The sequence below is a fragment of the Ctenopharyngodon idella genome, chromosome 11 (assembly GCF_019924925.1).
Source record: "Ctenopharyngodon idella isolate HZGC_01 chromosome 11, HZGC01, whole genome shotgun sequence".
In the NCBI taxonomy this organism is placed as follows: Eukaryota; Metazoa; Chordata; class Actinopteri; order Cypriniformes; family Xenocyprididae; genus Ctenopharyngodon; species Ctenopharyngodon idella.
The window spans coordinates 11,391,784-11,418,155 of NC_067230.1; the positions used below are offsets into that span (position 1 = coordinate 11,391,784).

Genomic DNA, 26,372 nt, shown 5'->3' on the forward strand with positions numbered 1-26,372 from the left:
CAGACATTGCGATATTAAGTGCAGTTGCATGAAGAGCTGTGCTATAGGGTTGAGCAGAGAAGGAAGGGGAGTGAGACTTTTCGGCGGCGGAAACTGGGGCGTGACCCAGGCTTGCTGAAGACCAGGTGCTCCGGTCCTGCACTCAAGAAGGGCCAATGAAAACCACAGCAGAACTGCAGCACGGTGGTGTTTCGTGAATGAATTTGCGGCTTTGAATGAATCGAGTCAATGAATCAATGACCCATTCATAAATACAGCCACTTGCTTTGCTACTGAATGAATGAATGACTCAGTGGCTCACTCATTAAGACAGTGACTTACCACCACCTTCTGGCGGTTTTAGTTTCATATTTAAAAGTATCGCTTTGTTTTTACCATCATTACATAATTATCTATTGAACATTTTTTATTTAAAGCATTTTTTATAAAGGTATTTATAAAGGTAAAAAAAAAGAAAAAAAAAAGCACTGGAAAATCAGTTTAAGTGGCCAAATATTTTCCATTAATGGAAAAGGTGCGACTGCAGTCTAAGTGAAAGAGAGGGATACACAGAAGGATGTATATTATTTTATGTATGAAATAATTTTTTTCATACAATATGACAAAAAAAATTGGGAAGGGGGGGCGGGGGGTGTAATCAATCTCTGATTCACACCAATCAATCAAATAAATGTGAGAAAACATCTATAAAACATTGCTATTGCTTATACTGCCTGCTGACTGCATAATTTATCTGTATGTTTTACCCCACTACATTTGTGTTTTGGATATGTTCGCAGAAACAGTGTAAAGGGCAAGTTCTCCTGGATCGTGTGTCTGAACATCTAAACTTGTTGGAGAAGGACTATTTCGGCTTGACCTTCACTGATTCTGACAGCCAAAAGGTCAGAGAGCCATTCCAAATATTTCTATCATTACCTCTCAGACATATTTCAATGTTTCAACCCACATGGCAGAAGATACACAAACAATCTCTGTAAGATCACAGTTGCATCACAACAATTAAATGAGAAGAGTAAGAAAACTTTTTTTTTTTCTTGCATGGTTTAGTATTAGTTTATTCATCCCTGCTGAAAAATCCAGCATAAATCAGCTTGGAGTCCAGGCTGGTGTATACTGTTTATTGCCGGTATAGTACTGGTATAGTGTCAAGTCACCTTTATTTATATAGCACTTTTTACAATGCAGATTGTGTCAGAGCAGCTTTACAGTGATAGAGGGAACATTATTTTGGCTGTACAGCAGCTCTAGGAGAAAATAGTCATTGTCCAGCTTAACCCTCTGGGGCCTGAGGTGTTTTCTGGGCCCTGGAGGTGTTTTGACATGCCCTGACATTTGTGCTTATTTCTGTTACTTATAACATTTGCATTGCTAACGTCTGATTATACTGTATTTGTCACGATCACCGTCTGTTCCTGTCGGTTCCTGGACTCCATTTCCCATAATCCTCCCTGCCAATCACATGCACACTCCACACCAATCACCAATTGCCACACACACCTGTAGATCATTCACTGGACTATAAAAGACTTACACACACACCACCTCATTGCGAAGTCTTGTTAACTGTTGTTGCATTTCTGAGCGTTTATTATCCTGTCTGCCTGTCTGTTCCCATTACTGCCTGTTACCCGTGATCGACCCGTTGCTGCCTGCCTTTGATCCTTGCCTGGTATTCTGTTCTGTGAGTGATATCTGCCTGTCCTGACCATTGCCTGTATCCTGACTACGATTCTGCCTGTCCCTGCTGTTCCTGTTTGCCCCTGCTTTGACCCTGCCTGTACGACCACGTTCTTTTATAATAAAGCTTGCAAATGGATCCCTGCCTGAGTCTCGCTTCGTTACAGTATTCAGCAAACTCTGCTACAATAATATGTGAATAGCATGTATGTAAATGTTTGTAGTTTTGAGAAAATTACATTTATGCACAGTTTGTGGAAAAAAAAAAAAAAAAAAATTAAGTAACTGAAATAAGGCCATAAAACCCATACTGTATATTTGTTCAAAAGACTTTTGAAAAATGTATGTTGTAGCGTAGAATTTTTGCTTCAAAATGATGTGAAAATCATTTACATAAAACAATATATTGAATATTGAATTTTTAAGACATGTTTTGTGTCAGAAGGCTGTATGCAGGGAGGGCGTATATGATCATGAATAATGATGTGTTTCTCACCTGGGAAGACAAAGACCCTCACCTCTGGTCGACGATTGCGCTGGCACCTCAGGATATTCTAGCATTGCATACTTGACATCGCAGCCTGTACAATCAGGGTATCTTGCGTTAATTCGTTTTTTGATTTAATATTGAAATCAGAAAAACTTGAAAACGGCACTTTTTTCATCTTTCATTTTTAAAAAGAAAACGAAAAAAAAAAAACTGGCTTAAATTTTTTGTTTTTTTCGTTCTGGGGTTGGAAACGAATAATCAGCTTGAATATTTGAGCTCTACGTGTGGGCGGGAATGAAACACCTCTTTCCGCTGATTGGTCAGCCAGACATCAAACCATGTCGTCATCAGTTGTTCATCGGTTCTGCTCAACAGAATAATAGTCCCTCACTCTACAGCTGTACTGATTCTTAAAACATTTATTGCAACTACATTTCATCTCTTTCTCATAAATATTAATTTACTTTGCAACTGCACACAACTACCCCCTAGCCTACAACTTTGCCACACTGCCTGTTTTATTTAACTGATCAACTATAAAAATCTGTGTGGCAAAGCTGCTTGACGCATTGGGCAGCGCAGAGCGAATGTACAGTACATTGAAGTAAAGCGCAAATCAGTAGCCTATCGATTTAATGCAGCAGTCATAACTTTTGTTTTAGACAACACCCTGAGTTTTGGACATGGGAAGAAATTGAAATATGACAGATATTAAAAGATATTACATGTTATTAGTTCCTCAAAGCGGTGCTATTAGTTCAGAGATGGACTTTATTGAAATGGGAATTGGACGTCATGATTTGATGATGGAGGTGAACTCGTTTGAGATGCCAATTTGAAATAGGCTATCACACATTTATAAAAAAATAAATAAAAAACTCAGCCGAGTTAAATTTTAGGGGTAATGTTAAATAAATATAGTGTTAAATATAGCCATTATAGTTCTCTCTCAGTTATAAGAAGATATCAAATCCCTGAAATAACACTAACAATAAAGAGATGAAGAGTATTTTTATAGCCTATTTATTGCCATCTGTTAGTGTCAGAAATTAACTTTACCATAAGGGGCAATTGTTTTTCAGGGGATTTTTTTACCTTTATAGGATTTTTTCCTAATCTTATTAAATATGTAGGTATGCCTTTAATGTTAAGTTCTTAAATTTAGTCAATTAAATTAGAATAATATGATGCTATAGGCTGTTACCAATTAAATCAGTATCAACCAAAGGCTTGCAGAGATGGCAAAGAAGTAGCATCTGAAGTTGCTTTTAGATCTATTTAATGAGATGTTAGATAATGTTGCTCAGATAGGGCAGTAAATGTGTAGCAATTACAATTGCGTAATGTAATGAGAATAATGTTTTAAACAACATTTTGAATACAGAAATATTAAATGAATGACAAAATGAAACGATATTTGGATTATGAAATTAATGTCGCCAGTAGGTGGCGGCAAGTCATTGTGTTAATGAATGAGTCATTTATTCAACCGATTCGTTAAAAACGCTGATTCATTCAGAAATAAATATCAAGTGGATCTCTATAACCTATCGGGCTATTGAATAACTCGGTCAACTGATTCATTCAAAGACTCTGATTCATTCAGGAACAAAACACTGCTCTGTGCGCTAGGAGTCAGTCGCACAACGGTTCTGATTTTCATTGGAAGTTTAGTTGGCAAAGAAAATAAAACACAGTTTTGTGTGACATCCATTACTACTCAATATTAATGAAATAAACTCAGTATATTGCCTAAAACAAAAGTTTTCTGTTATATCATTTCAAATTCATCCCATGTTGTCTAAAACAAGTTATGACTGCTGCATATTTACACTTAAATCGATACTGATACTTTGCGCTTTACTTCAATGTACTGTACATTCGCTCTGCGCTGCCCAGTGCGTCGAGCAGCTTTGCTAGATTTTTATAGTTGGTCAGTTAAATAAAACAGGCAGTGTGCCAAAGTTGTAGGCTAGGGGGTAGTTGTGTGCAGCTGCAAAGTAAATTAATATTTATGAAATAAACTGATATTTCACGTGTAGATGAATTTATGCCTACACAGAATTAAGCCCTGACTCTGCACCAGTACGATTTGTCAAGCCATTCACTAGTCTGGTTATTTGATGAGAAAGAGAGTGTAGAATAAACGCGTTATGTCTGGTTGACCAATCAAGAGGTGTTTCATTCACGGCCACATGTAGAGATCGAATATTCAAGCTGATTATTCGTTTCCAACCCCAGAATGAAAAAAAAAAAAAAATCAAGCCAATTTTTTGTATTTTCGCTTTCTTTTTAAAAATGAAAAACGAAAAAAAAAATGCAGTTTTTCTGATTTCAATATTAAATCAAAAAACGAATGAACGGAAGATACCCTGATTCTGTACATTATCAAAATAGAATATCCAGTCAACTAAACACTATAAAAAGTTGCTCAATTTAAATAGTCCTGATTAGGCTATAATCCGTGCCGTTCAGCGTCAGTGCCGACCCACTGTGGCACATTTTTGCTCATGATGATTTTGTCAGTTTTTTTTCAGATATTGGAGCGCGCGTGAAGTAGGCTACGTGAGCCCAACGCCAGTTCTTTCAGTTTCACTTTAAATAAAAATTTTTTTTAAAAAAGGGTCGCGCTTAAAAAGATTTGAAAACCACAGCAACAAAGCCATCAGTCAGTCAGTCAGTCAGTCAGTCAGTTATGTTTATTTATAAAGCACATTTAAAAACAACAGCTGTTGGCCAAAGTGCTGTACAAAGTTTAAACAAGTACCCTAATAATTAAAGATAAAACACACCAATACACTGCAATTTATACCACTGCACCTACTGTAAATAAATTAGTTTTAAGCAAAGATTTAAAATCAATGTACGTTGGTGCAGTCTTTATATAAAATGGCGGATTGTTCCAAAGCTTTGGAGCAGACACTGAAAAGGCACGGTCTCCTTTCAATTTTAGACGTGTCCTTGGAACAGTCAACTGTAGATTACTGGTTGATCGGAGTTTTCTGGATGCATTATAGTGGAATGAAAGGAGATCAGAAATGTATGGAGGAGCCAGTCCATGCAGACCCTTATAAACAAACAATAATGTTTTGAACTCAATACGATATTTAACTGGGAGCCAGTGGAGAGAGATCAGCACTGGCGAAATATGTTCCCTCTTCCTTGCTCCTGTTAACAGTCTTGCAGCAGCATTTTGAACAAGTTGAAGACGTAACAATAGAGACTGTGAGACACCCAAGTACAGTACGTTACAATAATCTGGATGAAATAAAAACGTGTATCACAGACTCCATGTCTCTGGGTGTTAAGAATGACTTCATTTTCGACAATATTCTTTAACTGATAAAAACAACTTCTGACCACATCATTGATCTGTTTATCAAAAGTCAGAGCAGAGTCAAAAGTAATGCCTAGGTTTCTAACGTGTATGGAGATTACCAGATAGGAGTCCCAGTTTACTGGCAACAGCCTCTGTAAAAGTAGAGGAGCCAAAAATTAAGACTTCCGTCTTGGAATCTGTTGTGTATTTATGACATGCGAATTGACCCTTCTGTATTTCCATATACCCTCCCATGTTACGTGATTCTATTGAGAATACACCCTAGAGTTATATAGTGTTATGCAGGAATAAAAACGGCAAGCAACTGTTTTACGCTCACTCCCGCCTCTCGTGTATTTCTTAGAAATTATAAAAGAATTATATAACAGAATCATTTAACTGAAGGAAGTTGGCAGACATCCACTGTTTAACATCTCTCAAACAATCAAACAAACACTGCAAACTAGAAACATCCTTTGAATGCAAGGGAACATAACACTGAGTATCATCTGCGTAACAGTGGTATGAGACATTATGCTTCCTAAAAATAGTATACAAAGGGAGCATGTATAAAGAAAATAAAACAGGACCCAGAATCGAGCCCTGTGGAACCCCATACAAAACTGGTGCACAAGATGAGTAATTGCCCGTCTCTACTGAAAAAGTTTGATCCTTTAAATAGGAGGCAAACCAATTCAAAACACGACCTTAGATCCCAATTTGCTGTAAATGATTTAAAAGAATGCCATGATCGAGAGTGTCAAATGCCGCACAGAGATTTAGCAAAATTAGAACAGCACATTTACCAGAATCGACAATCAGAAGTAAGTCATTTAATACTTTAAGCAATGCAGATTCTGTACTGTGCTGTGAAACCAGACTGATATTTATCCAAAATACCATTTTCCTGTAAGAAAGAAGAAAGCTGATTCAACACAACCTTCTCCAAAATGTTTGATAAAAACGGTAATTTAGAGATGGGACTATATATTTGGATCAAGATTTGGTTTTTTGAGCAGTGGCTGCACAATGGCATGTTTTAAATAAGATGGGACTATTCCACTGACTAAACTACTATTAATTATTGACAATAAACTAGGACTAATAGTATCAAGTGTATCTGATAAAAAGCGAGGATGGACAACATCCAGTGAACAAAAGGCGGACTTCATTTGTTGGAAAATTTGTGCCAGGTAACTGTGAGACACTGAAGAAAATTCAGATAAATATGTTAAAATCTGTGTCGATGTTGACTGAGGTAAGTCCAAAGAAGAGGTTAAAATACTTGATCTTATACCATCAATTTTGTTGCTAAAAAACAAAGTTTTCACAGGCCATAAGAGATGGATCAGGATATAAATTAGACATCGGATTTAGCACACTATTTATGGTATTAAATAATATTTTTGGACTGTGCGTTTTTAGTGATAAGATCTGAAAAATATTTTGCTTTTGCATACTTAACAGCTTTTTGATATTGGAGCATACACTCTCTACACTCTCTACACTCTATTCATATGATATTTGTAATTTGTCCCTCTTCCACTTCCTTTCTGCTTTTCTCCATTTCTGTCTAATAGCCCTAGTTTCATCATTAAGCCAAGGATGTGTCAGCACAGGAGTGCGTGCAGCGTACCTTCAGTTGTGGATGCCGCCTTCAAACAACGATTCTAAAATTCTTTTAGAGCTCCTTTTATTGTCCTCATTTGAAATAAAATTACATTACATAATATAACTGTTTATAGGCTACATTATTGAATTATTTATTCATTAAATTATAATTGTAAGCTAAGCATCAGGGGTTTTTTTTTTTTTTGTCATGTAGGCTACGATTCTGACAATTAAAACAAAAAACAGGCTCGTCTATTTACTACTTTAATTACTACATCAATTACTACTTTATTTGTTCAGAAACGGAAGTAACTTAAAATGTTATTTGTGTAGCCTATTATAGACTTTTCAGTAGCCTATATAATACATTGTTTGTGTTTTGTCCCGTTTTATTGGTTGCACCGTTTCTGTAGCGTAGCGTGGTTTATTTGCATGACAGCTAACATGGAGGCGCCGGTGCGATCACTTGCACTTTAAATACTCCGTCATTTTTGGTCATGCATATAAGAGTAATACATCTTTTTAATTTGTGATGAGTACTTTTATTTGTGTGCATTCACAATAACAACAAAATGTTTTGTAAAACAATGAAAACAAACAGGGTGGGATTTCTGCCGTCTCTCTCTGTGAACTTAAGCACGCCAAAAAAAGAAAGAACCGAAACTCCATGTAAACTTGCCCCACAGACATGAAAACAATGTTTTCATGTCTGTGGGGCTGTCAAGCCCCCCTGTCAAGCCCCCCTGCCACGCCCGGGTACCAGCTTCTGCCCGGCCCTGATGGCCGACGATTCCGATGTGTGTGCAAAGTTTCATGAGTTTTCGAGCATGTTAAGCTACCAAAAGTGCCAAAAACTAAGAAAAAAATAATAATAATTAAAGCTGCAAGCAGCGATGAAAGGGCCCTCGCACCCGGGCTAACCGCCACCCGTTGGCCTTAGGAAAAGAGTGAATAGTGGGCGACATGCATGTAAGTGAGTAAATACAGGAGAATTATGGCCAAGTCATTTCAAAGTAGATGTAGATGTCTTCAGGCCAGAAATATTATCAAACATGTGAAGTTTGGAGCAGATCGGACATCGTATTCCTGAGTTACTACAACTTCCTGTTTCGTGGCGTTAATCGCATACATTTGCACTTAGCCAAGTGCTGCATGATTTAACGTATTTCTAGTATGTTTGGTACTTCGTGGCATATTGAAATGTGTTTCTGGGAGTAAATTACAGTTTAAAGCATGCCATTTCCTGTTGCCAGCAGGTGGTGCTATGACTAACTGAATATTGTCATATAGATGTCTTTAGGCCAGGACTCTTATGACACATGTGAAGTTTGGGGCAGATCGGACACAGTATGCCTGAGTTACAACAGCTTCCTCCTTCATGGCAAAACATCAGACTTTGTCAGGCCGACGAAAACTCAAGATCTTTGATATTTATCATCGCTAAGGTCTTAAGATAAGACTGACAACATATGATATGATTCTGGTTAAATCTCTAAGAGGAGTTAATCACAGTGTAAAACATGTCATTTCCTGTTGCCCGCAGGTGGCGCTATGACTGTAATTGAATATTGTCATGTAGATGTCTTCAGGCCAGGACTCTTATCAAACATGTGAAGTTTAGGGCAGAACGGACATTGTATACCTGAGTTACAACAACTTCCTGTTTTATGGCGAAACATCAAATTTTGTCAGGCCGCCACGGACACACCCTTCAGTGAAAAGTCTAGATCTTCGCAATGTAACGTCGCAAAGGCCTTTAGATTAGACTGACCAAATATGACATTGATCTGATTAAATCTCTAGGAGGAGTTTGTTAAAGTACAACGTCTAGAAATGGCAAAAAATGGCAAGTTAATTCAAAATATCTGACTTCCTGTTTGGTTTCAGATTTTGCTCCAAGAGACTTTTTTTGCAGGTATTGGGCTGTTAAACGTGTATACTGAATTTCAAAATCTACGTGAAATGTAGCGCGAGGTGCACTTCGTTAGGTGGCGCTATTGAGCCATTTTGCCCCGCCCAATTCTGAAACCCTTATCAGACATAAATTTTCACCATTTCTGATGCGTGTGCAAAGTTTCATGAGTTTTCGAGCACGTTCAGGCCCTCAAAAATGCGATTCACTTTGGAGAAGAATAATAATAATAAATATAGCTGCAAGCAGCAATTACGGGGCCAAGCACAAAAACGGCACAATAAGCCAGCCAACATGGCTGTGAGCATCAGACCAACTGCAACAGTGAGCAATTAAAGACCTATTAAGATCATTTTAGGCAAAAGAGCTGAAAAATGATCAAAAATGAGGATTTACTGGTTCATCACTTTTAGGTGGCGCTGTGACCAAATTAATGTGGTATGGTCAGAGTGAGGTGACAATGACACTTGCAAAGTTTGGTGTCAATATTTCAAAGCATTGCAGAGATACAGACTCAACAGTCAACAGTGACTCTAATTCGTTGCTGCAGTATAGGAAAAAGGTTGTCTATCAACATGAAATCCATAAGTTTTTGCCGGGATGGTCTGAAGATGATATGATTCAATTTTGGTGAAAACTGGACCAGTGGTCTAGGAGTTTAAAAAAGTGTGATTTTAAAGAAAATCAAAGTAGTGGAGACTTAGTTATGCTGACTATGGCAAAATTGGCATCAATGTTCTCAGCATGACCCACGGAATCTAATAAGACCAGTCTCATTACAATAGGCCACATTTATATAAAGCTATTAGCATTTTTTAAATATTTCGTTATAAAATTTGACCACAATGTCTCAAAACCTATTGTGTACCTTCAGAGCATGATGCCGATGCCACATCCTGAGTTTCGTAATGGTACATCAATGCATTCGTATAATATAGCATTTTTTATCATAATACTGTATTGTAGTTAATGTAAATTTCATGTTTTGTTCAATTATAGCGCCACCAAGAGGCACAATCCCACCAATTTTTTTATGTGTCCTCATGGTGACCCCATACATGTGTGTATCAAATTTGGTGCAAATATCTCATTTCGTTTTGGAGTTATAGACATTTATATGTATGAGATCATAAAAAATGACCCATGAACAACTTTGTTTTGATTTTTTTTTTTTTTTTTTTGCCACTTCCTATCAAAATTTTGACATTTGGGCTGTGACATTTAGTTAACCAGCTTAGGTTTCGTGTTTCCTACGCTGGTTTCGTCTCGATCGGACTAACGGTTTCGAAGATATTTGCAATCGTTTTTTAAGCGCTAAATCACCACGCCGCACAAACCGTAAGTCAAAACCTAGCATGTTTGGTATCGTTGGACTCGTCAAGGATTCAGGAGTCTTAGAATGTGAGTCCCGTGAAAATGAGTCAACCAGATCAAAAGTTATAAGCATATGAAAAAGTCCGAAACTTCTCAGGCTCCTTCAGGGCATTGTCCTGATGACCCATACTGAGTTTTGTAATGATACGCTAATGCGTTCGTAAAATACAGCATTTTAGCACAAAATTCAAAATGGCCGACGGCCAAAATGGCCGATATGGGAACATTGGATATCATTCGACTTGGCATAATGCCCCAAATCCAACGAGCCCAAATTGTGACCAAGGACGGGAAGGGATAAGGAGGGGATGTAACAGACCAGCGGATGGTAAATTGGAAGATTTATTTTGAGCACAGACCGAGCAAGCACCCACAAACCGACGGATGTCCTTTGCCATGGCAGGCCACCAAAACCGCTGCGAATGGCAGCCAGTGACCTCCTCACCCCTGGATGGCACATGAGTCTGGAAGAATGACCCCACTAGAGAACGGCGGTGCGGACTGAGTCAGGAACAAAAAGCAGACCCGCTGGACACCCCCGGGGCACCTCGACTCCAGCCAGAGCTTGTTTGACACGAGCTTCGATCCCCCAAGTGACCGCCCCCCACCACACAACCCTGAGGTAAAATGGTGTCAGGAGGAGGCGAGTCAACCGAGGGAGCGAAGCACCGCGACATAGCATCAGGTTTACCATTCTTAGAGCCCGGCAGATAAGATAAGACAAAGTCGAAGCGCCCCGAAAAACAATGCCCAACGAGCCTGTCTAGCATTCAGCCGTTTAGCCGAACGAATATACTCCAAGTTCCTGTGGTCAGTCCACACCACGAAAGGAATAGCCGTCCCCTCCAACCAGTGACGCCAATCCCCCAGAGCTAGTCGTACCGCCAGCAGCTCTCGATTGCCGATGTCATAATTTCGCTCTGCGGGAGACAAATGGTGTGAGAAATAAGCACATGGATGTAACTTATTATCTTGAGGGGATTTTTGAGAAAGAACCGCTCCAACACCTACCTCTAATGCATCAACCTCCACCACGAATTGCTGAGCGGGGTCAGGTGTAACAAGAATTGGAGCAGAAGTAAACCTGCATTTAAGTTCACCAAAAGCGCTCTGAGCCGCCGCAGTCCAGACAAATTTAGCCTTGGTAGAGGTCAAGGCAGTCAGAGGGGCCGCCACCTGACTAAAGTTCCTGATGAATTGCCGATAAAAATTGGCGAAACCCAGGAATTGTTGTAAACCCTTTCTGGAGTCAGGCACCAGCCAGTTAGAGACGGCTCTCACATTCGCAGGGTCCATGCGAATCCCCTCCACCGAAATGATGGAACCCAAGAACGAAACCGACTGGACATGGAAGGAACACTTCTCCGCCTTAACAAACAACTGATTCTCCAACAGCCGCTGGAGCACTCGTCTGACGTGCCGGATGTGCACCTGGAAGGAGGGAGAGAATATCATCCAGGTACACAAAAACGAACTTGTTGATCATATCTCTCAGTACGTCATTGATGAGTGCTTGGAAGACGGCTGGGGCATTGGACAGGCCAAACGGTAAAACCAAATATTCAAAGTGCCCCATAGGGGAGTTAAAGGCCGTCTTTCACTCATCGATGATCGAGGAGATCGATGGCACAGTCATACGGTTGATGTGGGGGAAGAGATGCAGCTCGGGACACACTAAAGACCGCCCGCAGATCATGATACATGACAGGAACCCGGGACAAATCAATCTCCTCCTCCTGAAACAAAGAAGGAGACACAAAAGAAGGTGCAGAAACAAGACAATGTGCATGACAATAAGGGCTCCAATTAGAAATAGAATTATCTGCCCAGTTAATGAGGGGACCATGTAGAGAAAGCCAAGGATGCCAAAAAACAAAGGGAGCTGCAGGAGACTTAGTTAAATAAAGTTCTAGCTCCTCCCGGTGGTTACCGGAGGTAACTACACTCACCGGATCGGTTATAGAAGAAATGGTCATAAGCTTACGGCCGTCCAATGAGTGAGCGATGATAGGAAGATTTAAACTTTGAATAGGAAGGCCCCTATCATGGGCCCAATCCTCATCAATAAAATTCCCCTCCGCCCCAGAGTCAATAAGTGCTGAACCCTTGAAGGAAGAATCGTTCATGATGGCCGTCACTGGAAGGAGAGTACATGATTCATGAAATGGGGATGTAAAATTTCAGCTCGCCAGAATTCCCCAGACTACTAACGAGCGTTGCCTTTTACTGGACAGGATGCAGCCAGATGACCATGGCCACCACAGTAGAGACAAAGACCCTCAGATAAGCGTCTTTGTTTTTCCTTAGCAGGAAGACACATTCTCCCAATCTGCATGGGTTCTACACCATCCAACGATTCAGGTACCTGAGAAGCAGAAAGAGAATCAAAAGGTTCTGCCCGGTGTCTGGAAAATTGATCCCGAACACGACGACGTAACTCCATTCTGGAATCAAGACGAACAGCAATGTCAATAAGATTGTCCAAATGTTCTGGGGGATCATGTGCATAAATCTCATCTTTAATGTAATCAACAAGCCCATCCAAGAACCGCGCTGCCAATGCCTCAGGATTCCACTGACTGGTGGCTGCAAGTGTTCTAAATTCAATAGCATAATCCGCCACCGACCTCTTGCCTTGTCGAAGAGCCGCCAATAGCCTTGAAGCCTCCTTTCCAAACACAGACCGATCAAAGACTTTGATCATTTCAGCTTTGAAGAGTTGAAAATCAAAGCAGCTCTGGGATTGTGACTCCCATACAGCAGCGCCCCAGTCACGAGCCCGTCCAGACAGCAGCGAGATAATATATGCCACCTTTGATCTCTCCGTTGCATAGGTCCGCGGCTGAAGTGAAAACACCACCTCACATTGAATAATAAAGGAACGACGGTTAGTAGGCTCACCAGCATAAACAGGAGGATTGTTGACTCGCGGTTCATGAATGGAATTAGTGGCAGCTGACATTAGCGGCGCGGAATCTGAAGCGACACGTCGCGTTCTTTCAATTTGATCTGAAAGCTCAGCGACTCGCGCTGCCAGAGATTCCATGGAATAACGGCATTCACCAACTCCTCCTCATGACGGCCCAGTTGTAACTCAAACAACATTTAGAAAACTAGTTCTGTCTGAATAGTGATGTAGAATAGTTATATAGTGATATCATGGTTCAATTTCAAATGAGTTTGAAGTTATCATCATGTGCAGTTCAAAATTTTTATAAGTTCATCAATAACTGGATAATCAGTAAAAGGGTTAAAGACCACTAACCAAGATTGTAATACACACACACACACACACACACACACACACACACACACAGGCAGGGGACAGAGAGAGAGAGACAGAGAGAGACATTCACAGACAGTGACACAGACAGAGACCCACACACAGACAATTTGAAGCATGTTAAGAGCCTCAAAAATGCCCAAGAATATTATTAAAGTTTGACGTGTTGCCATGGCAACACTATTTAAGATATCACAAATACATTAACAGGTCTAAATCTGCCATATTTTGATATTATTGTGATGAATTTTGAAGCAAATCGGGTAAAAATGAGAGGGTGATCTCAAAGCTTTTTTAAAGTGATACGCTTCCTGCTGCCAGTTGGTGGCACTATAACTTTGATTCACAATAGTCACATCCATGTGATCGGGCTCCTACAACCAACACACTTCTGAAGTTTCATAAAAATCAATCAAAGGATGCATAAGTTATAACTTTATGATTCCATTTTCTCGCAATAAATTCGTTGCCTCACCTCGGCCAAACCGTTTGAGATATCAAAAATCCGCTGGCAATTTTTTATCATCAGTGTCTTGACTTCATTCTGACCGAGTTTGATGGTGATGGGATTAATTGCCTAGGAGGAGTATATCAAATTCCAGAGCATGCGTTTTTCAAACAACCCGTAATAGCCGACTTCCTGTTGGGGTGGCGTATAACTTAGAGCATGAAAGTTGTTAGGCCCGATGAGGTCTATATGTGTACCGAGTTTCATACTAATACGTGCAAGCATGTTTGATATATGGACCAAGTTTTTGGACTTCGTTCAAGGGGGCGCTGTCGAGCCCCCCGCCACGCCCGGGTACCAGCCTCTGCAGCGTCCTAATGGCTGCAGATTCCAACGTGTGTGCCAATTTTCAAGAGTCTTTGAGCATGTTAAGGCCCCCAAAAAGCCCCGGAAAACGAAAAAAAATAAAAAAAATAATAATAATTAAAGCTGCAAGCAGCGATGAAAGGGCCCTCGCACCCGGGCTCACCACCACCTGTTGGCCTTAGGAAAACAGTGAACAGTGGGCGACATGCATGTAAGTGAGTAAATACAGGAGAATTATGGCAGAGTCATTTCAAAGTTTCACACTTCCTGCTGCCAACAGGTGGTGCTTTGACCGTTACTGAATATTGCCATGTAGATGACTTCAGGCCAGGACTATTATCAAACATGTGAAGTTTGGAGCAGATCGGACTATGCATGCCTGAGTTACAACAACTTCCTGTTTCGTGGCATTAATCACATACTTTAGCACTTAGCCAAGTGTTGCATTATTTAACGTGTTTCTAATATGTTCGGTACTTTGTGGCATATTGAAATATGTTTCTGGGAGTGAATTACAGTGTAAAGCATGCCATTTTCTGTTGCCAGCAGGTGGCGCTATGACTAACTGAATATTGGCATATAGATGTCTTTAGACCAGGACTCTTGTCACACATGTGAAGTTTGGGGCAGATCAGACACTGTATGCCTGAGTTAAAACAGCTTCCTGTTTCATGGTGAAACATCGAACTTTGTCAGGCCACCACGGGCACACCCTCCAGTGAAAACTCTAGATCTTCGCAATTTAATGTCACAAAGACCTTTAGATTAGACTGACCAAATATGGTGTTGATCTGATTAATGATCTAGGAGGAGTTTGTTAAAGTACAACGTGTGGAAATGGCAAAAATTGCACAAAAATTGCATAAATTTTGAAGAAAATTCAAAATATTTCACTTCCTGTTGGTTTTCAGATTTTTGTAGGGATTGGGCTGTTACATGTGTCTACCGAATTTCATACCTGTATGTGAAACATAGCGCGAGGGGCACTTCATTCCAATTTTGTAGGTGGCGCTATCGAGCCATTTTGCCACACCTAATTCTGAAACCCATAACAGACGTAAATTTTCACCACTTCTGATACGTGTGCAAAGTTTAATGAGATTTTGAGCATGTTTAGGCCCTCAAAAAAGCGATTCATTTGCCAGAAGCGGAAGAATAATAAAAGGAAATGGAGCAATTCCAATAGGGTCCTCACACCATCGGTGCTCGGGCCCTAATAAACGGAGCAATTCCAATAGAGTCCTTACACCATCGGTGCTCGGGCCCTAATAAATGGAGCAATTCCAATAGGTCCTCACACCAACGGTGCTCGGGCTCTAATAATGGTTTGGATCAAAACTCAACATTGTATCAATATCACCATGTTATCTGGGATGCTTCCAAATGCAATTTACATAACTGGATATCTCTATCAGCCTGCCTCTCCACTACCCGAAGCTTTATCATTTCAACCTCACATTCCTGTTTTTTAACTCCCTCGGGTCGGCGGTCAAGCCGGCGACACCACCTCGGTTTTTTTCTTACCAGTGTGAAAGAGACTCAAAATACTCCGTCAATGTTGTACATACAATTAAGAGTTATACACCATTTTAATCTGTGGAATATCTTCTTTTATTTGTGTACACTCAGAGTAAAAACAAAATGTTGTGCTTTTTGCAAAATAAAGAAAACTAATATGATGCGTGATCTCTCGTCTCACTCTGAACAAAGTCCAATCTGATAGTTCTCAGAAAATGAACTATAACTTAGTGAATACTAATCACAAAAAAATTAGACTTATGTCTAAAGAAACGTTGAAATGTTAGGTTTTAAATCGTCAAATCGAAAACAAAAATTCTGTGCTTATGTAATCTGTATGAAAAGAGACACACAGCTCATTGTCCACTAATGCGGCCAAGCCCACGGAGCGAGCGCTATTCAGACGCAAATTCTGAGGCAATACATGTATACATCGTCTCAATCGTGTATTTATTGTCTTGAAAAGTGTTTATCTGTATGTTAAAGCCATGGTTAGAGACCTCTGGAAGACATGCTGTTAGTTCCTGGAATGTCCTGTTCTTCTTTAGATTAATTTGTGGACTAAATGTGCACAGAGCGCCCTCCGGCTGCAAGTATGAATTGAAAACACAGTATCCAGCGTTCATAGTGATGACAATAAATATTGAATAAATATTACTCCTCTGTATAGAAAATTGACATAAACATATGAGAATCCATCGATATTTCTCCAAATGTGCATGCTTTTAAGCTAAAAGGCTATATGAAATGCCATAGAGGTAACATGAATGTTCAGACGCTTTGCATCACAGAAATACATTATATTTTAAAGTATATAATAGAATACCATTATTTTAAATTGTAATAATATTTCACAGTATTGCTGTTTTTTCTGTATGTTTGATATACACCATGATGAGCTTGAGACATGATCACAGAGGGTTTTTTCACAGCCTACCTGACTGAAAGGCCTCATTAATATGCAGGTAATTAGAGGTCTTTATGCAATTCTTTGTCTTCTCAGGTGTGAATTACCTCATTATTCATGATGATTTACGCCTCCACGCATACTGTGTTTCTTGACAAAAAGTGTCTTACAAAAACTAAATCAATATATTGTTTTATATGAACGAGTAGGCAGGATAAATTTTACATCATTTTGAAGCAAAAACTCTAGTCTACAACCTCCAATACCCAGAAGTCTTGTGAACACAGATTTAATATATTTTTTTTGGCTTTATTTCAGTGACTTAAGTTTTTTGTTTTTTCAATAACCACGCATAAACGTTATTCCTTCAAAAACACAAACATGTACATACATGTTCCTCACATATTATTGTAGCCTAGTTTGTGCTGAATACAGTGTAATTACACTTTTTCCATTAATATGTTAATGAACAACTGAAAAAAGCACAAATGTCAGGGCATGTCAAAACTTCTCCAGGGCCCCGAAAATCCTCAGACCCCAGAGTTAGTTAATCCAAAAATCCGCTTCCTTTAACTTCAAAACAATCTTTGGATCTTGAGACATAACAGCATCAGAGTGGAGATTCACATCTTCAGCTTCAAGTGATGCTGCATACTGAACCTCAGCGCTTTCATCCAACTCTCTAAGCAAAATACCTGCATTTACTAATTTCTCAAACAATTAAGTCGCCCTTAAGTACTTGTTTAGTGACATCTTTTTTTTTTCTTTTTTTTTTTTTTACAGAAATATCAAATAATTCTGCTATAAACACCAGATCCTTTTTCTTACAAAAGCTTCATTTGTAGAAGAATAAACACAGTAAAAATCAAACTCCATTATTCCTACACCTGCAATACTTTCCTCCCCACCTACAGTAGAAAACAGTCAAACAATTTTAGAGAAGAGAGTACTTGCCATCAGCCAATTAACAGAAGAATGGATGAGCCCCCACTTGCTACAAGTTCTCCCAGTCTAGGGTTGGGAGAGTGGCAAAACAGATAAAAAATTAAGCCAAAATGAGAAACAGAAAAACATGGAGGATTCCCTTCAGTCCTCTGCCCCAGAAATGTGACAACCACTTGTTGTAGCAAAGAACAACAAACAAAAAGGTACTACCTACTGAGAAGAGAACTTAATGACCTATACAAGTAAAAGAAAAAGAAATAAACAACATAATCTTCCCTCTACTCCCTTACTAACCAAAACAGTGATAAATGTACTTCAAAAGAAAAAGTGTCACCCTCTCCCTACAGCTTCCCATAACACCAAAAGAATTAACATGTGATAAATGGAAACAATACGTTTTAATACTGAAAAGAATCATTACCTGAGAGCAAAAAGGGCTACAACAAGCACACACGATCCACAAGGTGTGCAAACTAACTGCAATACAAGAGGACAACACCCATGATTTTACACTCAACTTCTGAAACAACCGCACGCATGACTGGAGCAGGGGAGAAGTGAACCTCACTCAAGCAGTGTTCACTCTACTCTTTTATAGCAGCATACTCTGCAGCACACTCCTTACAAGCATCAGGTATGGCTAATTAACTGCAAGGCAAGCAGAGTAAGGAAGAGAGAGAGAGCACAATGGCAAAAATAATACCAACACAGAGTAAAATACATGCCCAAAAACATTTATACACATAATATGTCCTGAGGACGTAACACGTAACACATATTTAAGCTCTAACAATCAATAATATTCCTGGATCCACTTTATTTTTCCTTAAAATATTGTCTTTAAGAGAATGGGTAAAAAGTATTGCCATCCCTACATTTAAATTATTCCCATAATTGAGAAATATGCTCTTTCCCAACATAAACCCCAGTCAACTTCTTTATCTTGTTTACTGTGTGTATCTTGTTGTCACGTATCGTTTTGGGTTTTTGTTCATGTTTTCATGTCTTTTATTTTGTAGTTTGTTTCATGTGCTTGTGTCATGCTTCCCTTGCTCCTCATGTTCTCCCTTAGTCTGTGTCATGTTCTCATTGGTTGTTTATGGTCATGTGTTTCTGAGTTCTGTTCTGTCATTGGTTCCCTTGTTCCTTGTCACTTCCCCATGGGTTGCCATAGTCATGTGTTCACTAAGTTCATGTATTTAAGCGATTGTCTTCCCCATGTTACTTGGTCGTGTATTGTTATTGTTATTGTATATAGTGATGGCGAGATGAAGCCTCATGAAGCATTGAAGCTTTTCAGCCAAGTGGTTCACAAAAGGGTTAATTTCTCGAGGCTTCATTTGCTCACAATACCACCTTTTGGTCAAAGAGTGTAAAACAAGCCGATACATTACAGATGACCTGATGTGATCTGTGATACACTTTATTTTGCGCCATGATTGTATAACATAACTGTGTAATAAACGTATTGGCTTCAAATGAATGGGACTATTAAATGTGTTTAAATAAATTCTTTGGTCATAATAGGCAGGAGGGGCGATTATTATTATTCTAAAACCATACATTTTGAGGGGGTCCCATGGGTCACTTATATATCTGTCAAAATGTTGCGCCAATATTCGAACCGCATCCTGAACCAGTCAGGTGGAAGCGAGGCTTTGAACGTCATCAATGACGTCATTGGTCTAAAGCGATACAAGCCTTGATACGTGCTTCACTGAAAGCTTCCGGGATTTCTCGACACAGAACGTAACATCACTAATTGTAACCCTGCTGTCGGTGAGTCTTATTGTCAAGTCTGTTCAAGTTCATGTCAACTGGTTGCTTTGTTTGTTCACTTTGATACAATAAACTGCACTTGGGTTCATCATCTTGCCTTCAGTTTGGACTGGATCATTACAGAATACACGACCTACAGCTATGAACCCAGCAGTTCGCCTCTTGGATTTCCGTCAGGACAATCGCCCCATTGAGGAGTATGTGAAGGATTTTTGTGGACTGTGTCATCTTGTTGATTTTAATGACGTGGCACTAAAGGACATTTTTAGGATGGGGCTAAATGGGCCGATTCGTTTGATGTTGCCTGGGGGGAAAATTCACTGGTCCTTGGAGCAATACCTCGACCACGCCCTTCTGTTGAGTGGATCCTCATTTACTGTGGGTTTTGCAGATGAGGAGCCCCGTAATCCCACAGTACCCACCACACCAGAGAGACTCCACATCCCGACCATCATGTCAGGAATTGTTCACGCCACGCCAAGTCCTGTTCACTCCATGCCAGCCAGGTCAGTGCCTGTTCAAGTGATGCCTCCCAAGCCACAGACTGTCCACACCATGTCTACCAAGCCAAGGCCTGTTCATGTCATGCATCCCAGATCAGCACCTATTCACACCTTGCCTGCCACGCCAGGGCCTGTTCACGCCATGCTTGCCACGTCTGCCACACCAGGTCCTGTTCACAAGTCAAGTCAAGTCACCTTTATTTATATAGCGCTTTTTACAATGTAGATTGTGTCAAAGCAGCTTTACATTGATAACTGGTACATTGTTTGGCTGCACAGCAGCTCTTAAAGAATAGTGTCAATGCAGGCAGATCAAAAGCACTGTTGAATATCAAAATGTCAAGTCAAGTGTCCCCAACTAAGCAAGCCAGAGGCGACAGCGGCAAGGAACCCAAACTCCATCAGGTGACATCAGGTGGCAGACAAGTGGCAAATTGGTGTTAAAATGGAGAAAAAAACCTTGGGAGAAACCAGGCTTAGTCGGGGTGCCAGTTCTCCTCTGGCCAACAGTGCTTTGTTACAATTCAGGTTGCTATCATAAGTCCAATAGGATCGCAACATTAAAAGTATTTATTTCAGTTCCATCCAATTGAGGATCGTATTCATCACGCCGGTATGGACGGTTGTTGAGGAACTGTGTCGTGGCTGTCGTGTCGATGAGGCCCTCACAGTGGATGATCTAGTTGACTCAATCTCTGCTGATACTTCAGGGCTGCGTTGTGGTCGTGTCAAGGTGCAGGTCCTTGGTCTCACCTGGATACGGCCCGGATCCGGTTGACTACGGTGAACCTCGGGATAAACAGAAAGACTAATATTAGCGTAGATGCCATTCTTCTTCTGATGTAACGAGTACATCAGGTGTTATAGGAAGTGTTCCCGGTTCCGGCTGACCTAATTTATGCAGCCTAATAATCCTTTAACGGATTTGGAAATATAAATTGGTAATGTGTTATGTGTATGCCAGGTTAAAGAGATGCGTTTTTAGTCTAGATTTAAACTGACAGAGTGTGTCTGCTTCCCGAACAATGCTAGGAAGATTGTTCCAGAGTTTAGGTGCCAAACAGGAGAAGGATCTACCACCTGCAGTTGATTTTGATATTCTAGGTATTATCAGCTGGCCTGAATTCTGAGATCGCAATAGACGTGAAGGACTATAATGAATTAGGAGCTCGCTCAGGTACTGGGGAGCTAAACCATTTAGTGCTTTGTAAGTAATTAGCAAGATTTTAAAATCTATACGATGTTTAACAGGAAGCCAATGCAGTGTTGACAGAACTGGGCTAATATGGTCATACTTCCTGGTTCTAGTAAGAACTCTAGCTGCTGCATTTTGTACGAGCTGTAGTTTATTTATCAGGCGAGCAAAACAACCACCCAGTAGAGCGTTACAGTAATCTAGCCTTGAGGTCATGAACGCATGAACTAACTGTTCTGCATTTTTCATTGAGAGCATATGTCGTAGTTTAGATATATTTTTAAGATGGAAGAATGCGGTTTTACAGATGCTAGTAACATGGCCTTCAAATGAAAGATTGGTATCAAAGAGCACACCCAGGTTCCTAACTGACGACGAAGACTTAACAGAGCAGCCATCAAGTGTTAGACAATATTCTAGGTTATTACGTGAAGAAGTTTTTGGTCCAAAAATTAGAATCTCTGTTTTTTCTGAATTTAGTAGTAGGAAATTACTGGTCATCCAATTTTTTATATCAGCTATGCACTCCGTTAATTTTGTGAATTGGTAAGTTTCGTCAGGGCGCAAAGAAATATAGAGCTGAGTATCATCAGCGTAACAGTGAAAACTAACGCCATGCTTCCTAATGATATCTCCCAAGGGTAGCATGTACAGAGTGAACAGTAACGGCCCTAGTACTGAGCCTTGTGGTACTCCATATTGAACTTGTGATCGATATGACATGTCTTCGTTTACTACTACAAACTGATAACGGTCAGATAAGTATGATTTGAACCATGACAATGCAATTCCACTAATGCCAACATAATTTTCGAGTCTATTTAAAAGAATATTGTGATCAATAGTGTCAAATGCTGCACTAAGATCCAGTAACACTAATAGAGAGATACAACCACGATCTGATGATAAGAGCAAATCATTAGTAACTCTAATGAGAGCAGTCTCAGTACTATGGTACGGTCTAAATCCTGACTGGAAATCCTCACAGATACCATTTCTTTCTAAAAAGGAACATAGCTGTGATGATACTGCCTTTTCTAGTATTTTTGACAGAAAAGTGAGATTTGAGATCGGCCTGTAATTGACTAATTCTCTAGGATCAAGTTGTGGTTTTTTAATAAGAGGTTTAATAATAGCCAGCTTAAAAGTTTTTGGTACGTATCCTAATGATAAAGATGAATTGACGATATTGAGAAGAGGGTCTTTGACCTCTGGAAGAATTTCTTTCAATAGCTTAGTCGGTATAGGGTCTAACATACATGTTGTTGATTTTGATGATTTAACAAGTTTAGACAATTCTTCCTCTCCTAAAGCAGTAAATGAATTTAATTTTTCCTCAGGGACACTACAATGCACTATCTGACATGATACTGTAGTAGACGGTTGCATGGTTATTATTTTTTCTCTAATATTATCAATCTTGCAAGTAAAGAAGTTCATAAAGTCATTACTGCTGTGCTCTTTGGAAACATCAGAAGTTGAAGCTTTATTTCTTGTTAATTTAGCCACTGTATCAAATAAATACCTAGGGTTGTGTTTATTTTCTTCTAAGAGTTTTGAAAAATAGGCAGATCTAGCATATTTTAAGGCCTTTCTGTACATTCTCTCTCTCCACGAAATACGAAATACTTCTAGTTTTGATTTCTTCCAGCTGCGCTCCATTTTTCTGGCTGCTAACTTTAGGGCCCGAGTGTGCTCATTGTACCATGGCATTGGATTAATTTCCTTAATCTTTTTTAAACGCAAAGGAGCAACTGAGTCTAATGTGCTGGAAAAGACAGAGGCAATAGTTTCTGTTGCAACATCAAGGTCTTCTAAGCTGTCTGGTATGCTAAGGCGATGAAAATGATCAGGAAGATTATTTATAAAGCAATCTTTAGTGGTAGAAGTGATGGTTCTACCATATTTATGGCATGGAGGCAGTTTAGCCGCCTTGACTAAATGTAGTATACACGAGACTAGATAATGATCTGAGATGTCGTCACTCTGCTGCAGAATTTCAACAGCATCAATATCGATTCCATGTGACAATATTAGATCTAAAGTATGATTACGACAATGAGTGGGTCCTGACACATGTTGTCTAACACCAATAGAGTTTAGAATATCTGCAAATGCCAATCCTAATGCGTCTTTTTTATTATCTACATGAATATTAAAATCACCAACAACAAGGACTTTATCTGCAGCTAGTACTAACTCTGATAGAAAGTCAGCAAATTCTTTGATAAAGTCTGTATTGTGTCCTGGTGGCCTGTATACAGTAGCCAGCACAAATGTCAACTTACATAATGTTACGTAAAGTACCATAGTTTCAAAGGAATTATATTTGAAAGACTTCTGACTAATACTGTAAATATTACTATAGATTACAGCAACACCTCCCCCTTTGCCTTTCTGATGGGCATTGTGTCGATAATCATAACCTTGAGGACTAGACTCATTTAAAGTAATGTAATCGTCCGGTTTAGCCAAGTTTCTGTCAAACACAGCACATCTAGATTATTATCTTTGATAATATCATTAACAATAAGTGATTTTGAAGAAAGGGATCTAATATTTAACAACCCGAGTTTTATCATTTGTTTAAAATTATTATCTCTATTTTTTATTTGTTGAACATCAATTAAATTTTTACCATTAAATGGGTTTGGAAGTTTTTTGTTTTTACTAATTCGGGGTACAGACACAGTCTCTATTTGAAAATATCTAGGTGTAAGAGTTTCTATGTGTTGAGAGTTATCTGAATTTTCTGACTTCTGTAACGTGAGGCAGCTAGCAGACGGTCGGTTTAGCCAGTCTGTCTGCTTTCTGACCTGGGCCCCAGTTTGTCATGTTTCAGTTCTAAGACTATGTGCCATATTACTAGAGAGAAGAGCAGCACCATCCCGGGAGGGGTGAATACCATCTCTTTTTAACAGGTCAGGTCTGCCCCAAAAACTTTTCCAATTATCTATGAAACCTATATTATTTTGCGGACACCACTTAGACAGCCAGCCATTGAGTGATGATAATCTGCTAACTATCTCATCACTCCGACGAACAGGAAGGGGGCCAGAGCAAATTACTTCTCCTGACATTGTACTTGCGAGTTCACACACCTCTTTAATGTTAATTATAGTGATCTCCGACTGGCGAAGTCGAACATCATTAGTGCCGACGTGAATAATAATCTTAGAGTATTTACAATTAGCATTAGCCAGCACTTTTAAATTTGCTTTGATGTCAGGTGCTCTGGCTCCCGGCAAACATGTGACTATGGTGGCTGGTGTCTCTATTTTCACGTTCCGTGTAATAGAATCGCCAATAACTAGGGCAGTTTCAACAGGATTCTCAGTGGGTGTATCACTGAGTGGGGAGAACCTGTTTGATGTTCTTATTGGAACAGAAGAGTGGTGTTTTCCGCGGCTAGGCCGCCTCACCGTTACCCAAGTGCCCTGCTACGCGGGCTCTACAGCTGGAACCGAACAATGTACAGAGTTCACTAAGCTAGTCGCATCCAAAACAGTATCTGAAGCCCTTGCATTCTTACTATCCTCGATTAAAGTTTGGATGCGTGTCTCTAATTCTGAGATTCTCTCTGTCAGCCTGACTATTTCCCTACATTTATGACATGTAAATCCCTCGTCGCTGACAGAGAGAGCTATGGTAAACATGTGGCAAATGGAACAGGTAGCAATGCTGGGAGAGGATGACATGACTCACCGTGTTTGAGATGGCCGCCACACCAGAGCTACGTCCCAAGATGGCCGCCACACCAGAGTCTCGTCCCAAGATGGCCGCCACTCCATAGTCTCTCCCCAAGATGGCCGCCACTCCAGAGTCTCTCCCCAAGATGGCCGCCACTCCATAGTCTCTCCCCAAGATGGCCGCCACTCCAGAGTCTCTCCCCAAGATGGCCGCCACTCCAGAGTCTCTCCCCAAGATGGCCGCCACTCCAGAGTCTCGCCCCAAGATGGCCGCCACTCCAGAGTCTCGCCCCAAGATGGCCGCCACTCCAGAGTCTCGCCCCAAGATGGCCGCCACTCCAGAGTCTCCAGAGAATCCAGCCCCCGACCAGCATCCAGAAGGGACTCCAGCCCCCGACCAGCATCCAGAGGGGACTCCAGCCCCCGACCAGCATCTCGAGATGGCTGCCATGCCTGAGCCCTCAGCCAAGATGGCTGCCACACCTGAGCCCTCAGCCAAGATGGCTGCCACACCTGAGCCCTCAGCCAAGATGGCTGCCACACCTGAGCCCTCAGCCAAGATGGCTGCCACGCCTGAGCCCTCAGCCAAGATGACTTCCATGCCTGAGCCCTCAGCCAAGATGGCTGCCACGCCAGAGCCTCGCCACGCCAGAGCCTCATCATGCCACGGCTGCCACGCCAGAGCCTCGTCACACCATGCCAGAGCCTCGTCACGCCACGCCAGAGCCTCGTCACGCCACGCCAGAGCCTCGTCACGCCACGCCAGAGCCTCGTCACGCCAGGCCTGCCACGCCAGAGCCTCGTCACGCCAGGCCTGCCACGCCAGAGCCTCGTCACGCCACGGCTGCCATGCCAGAGCCTCGTCACGCCACGCCAGAGCCTCGTTTACGCCACACCTGCCATGCCAGAGCCTCGTCACGCCAAGGCTGCCACGCAGCCTTGTTTTTTTGTTCTGAGAGTTCAGTAATTCCTTATTTATTGTGCCCACACTGCTGAAGAAACACACTTCTCAAGATCAGGGAAAAAAAATCACTAATTTCTACACCTATTTAACCTTTTTGTTTCATCAAGAAAATTGTTAATTTGATCAACAGTATACAAATCACTTTCTGCTACTCTTGCCATATCAGTAACTTCCAACTGTTCATTATCTCTCATGCCATCTGAGATAAACCATCCATTTCATCACCTATGTCCTCCTCTGAACATTTTACCTGTGTCACTGGAAAGTGTTGTAACACATCTTCCACAATACCTTTATTCACAATCTTATCAGCTGTGACATAAGCACTAGCAGGTTTTTCAACAGCAGAGATACATCCAGGCTGTTCATCACGCACAATTTTAGAAATA

The 26,372-nt window shown here is 40.6% G+C and overlaps 1 protein-coding gene across 6 annotated transcripts in view; it reads left to right on the forward strand.

Annotated features, from left to right (window-relative positions):
- Window positions 1–26,372, forward strand: part of LOC127522014 (band 4.1-like protein 1) — a 467,430-nt gene that overhangs the window by 140,235 nt on the left and 300,823 nt on the right. For all 6 annotated transcript variants that reach the window (XM_051911522.1, XM_051911524.1, XM_051911523.1 and 3 more), the window contains one exon: window positions 780–884. In XM_051911522.1, coding sequence (XP_051767482.1) covers window positions 780–884 — 105 coding nt within the window. The remainder of the gene's footprint in view (window positions 1–779; window positions 885–26,372) is intronic.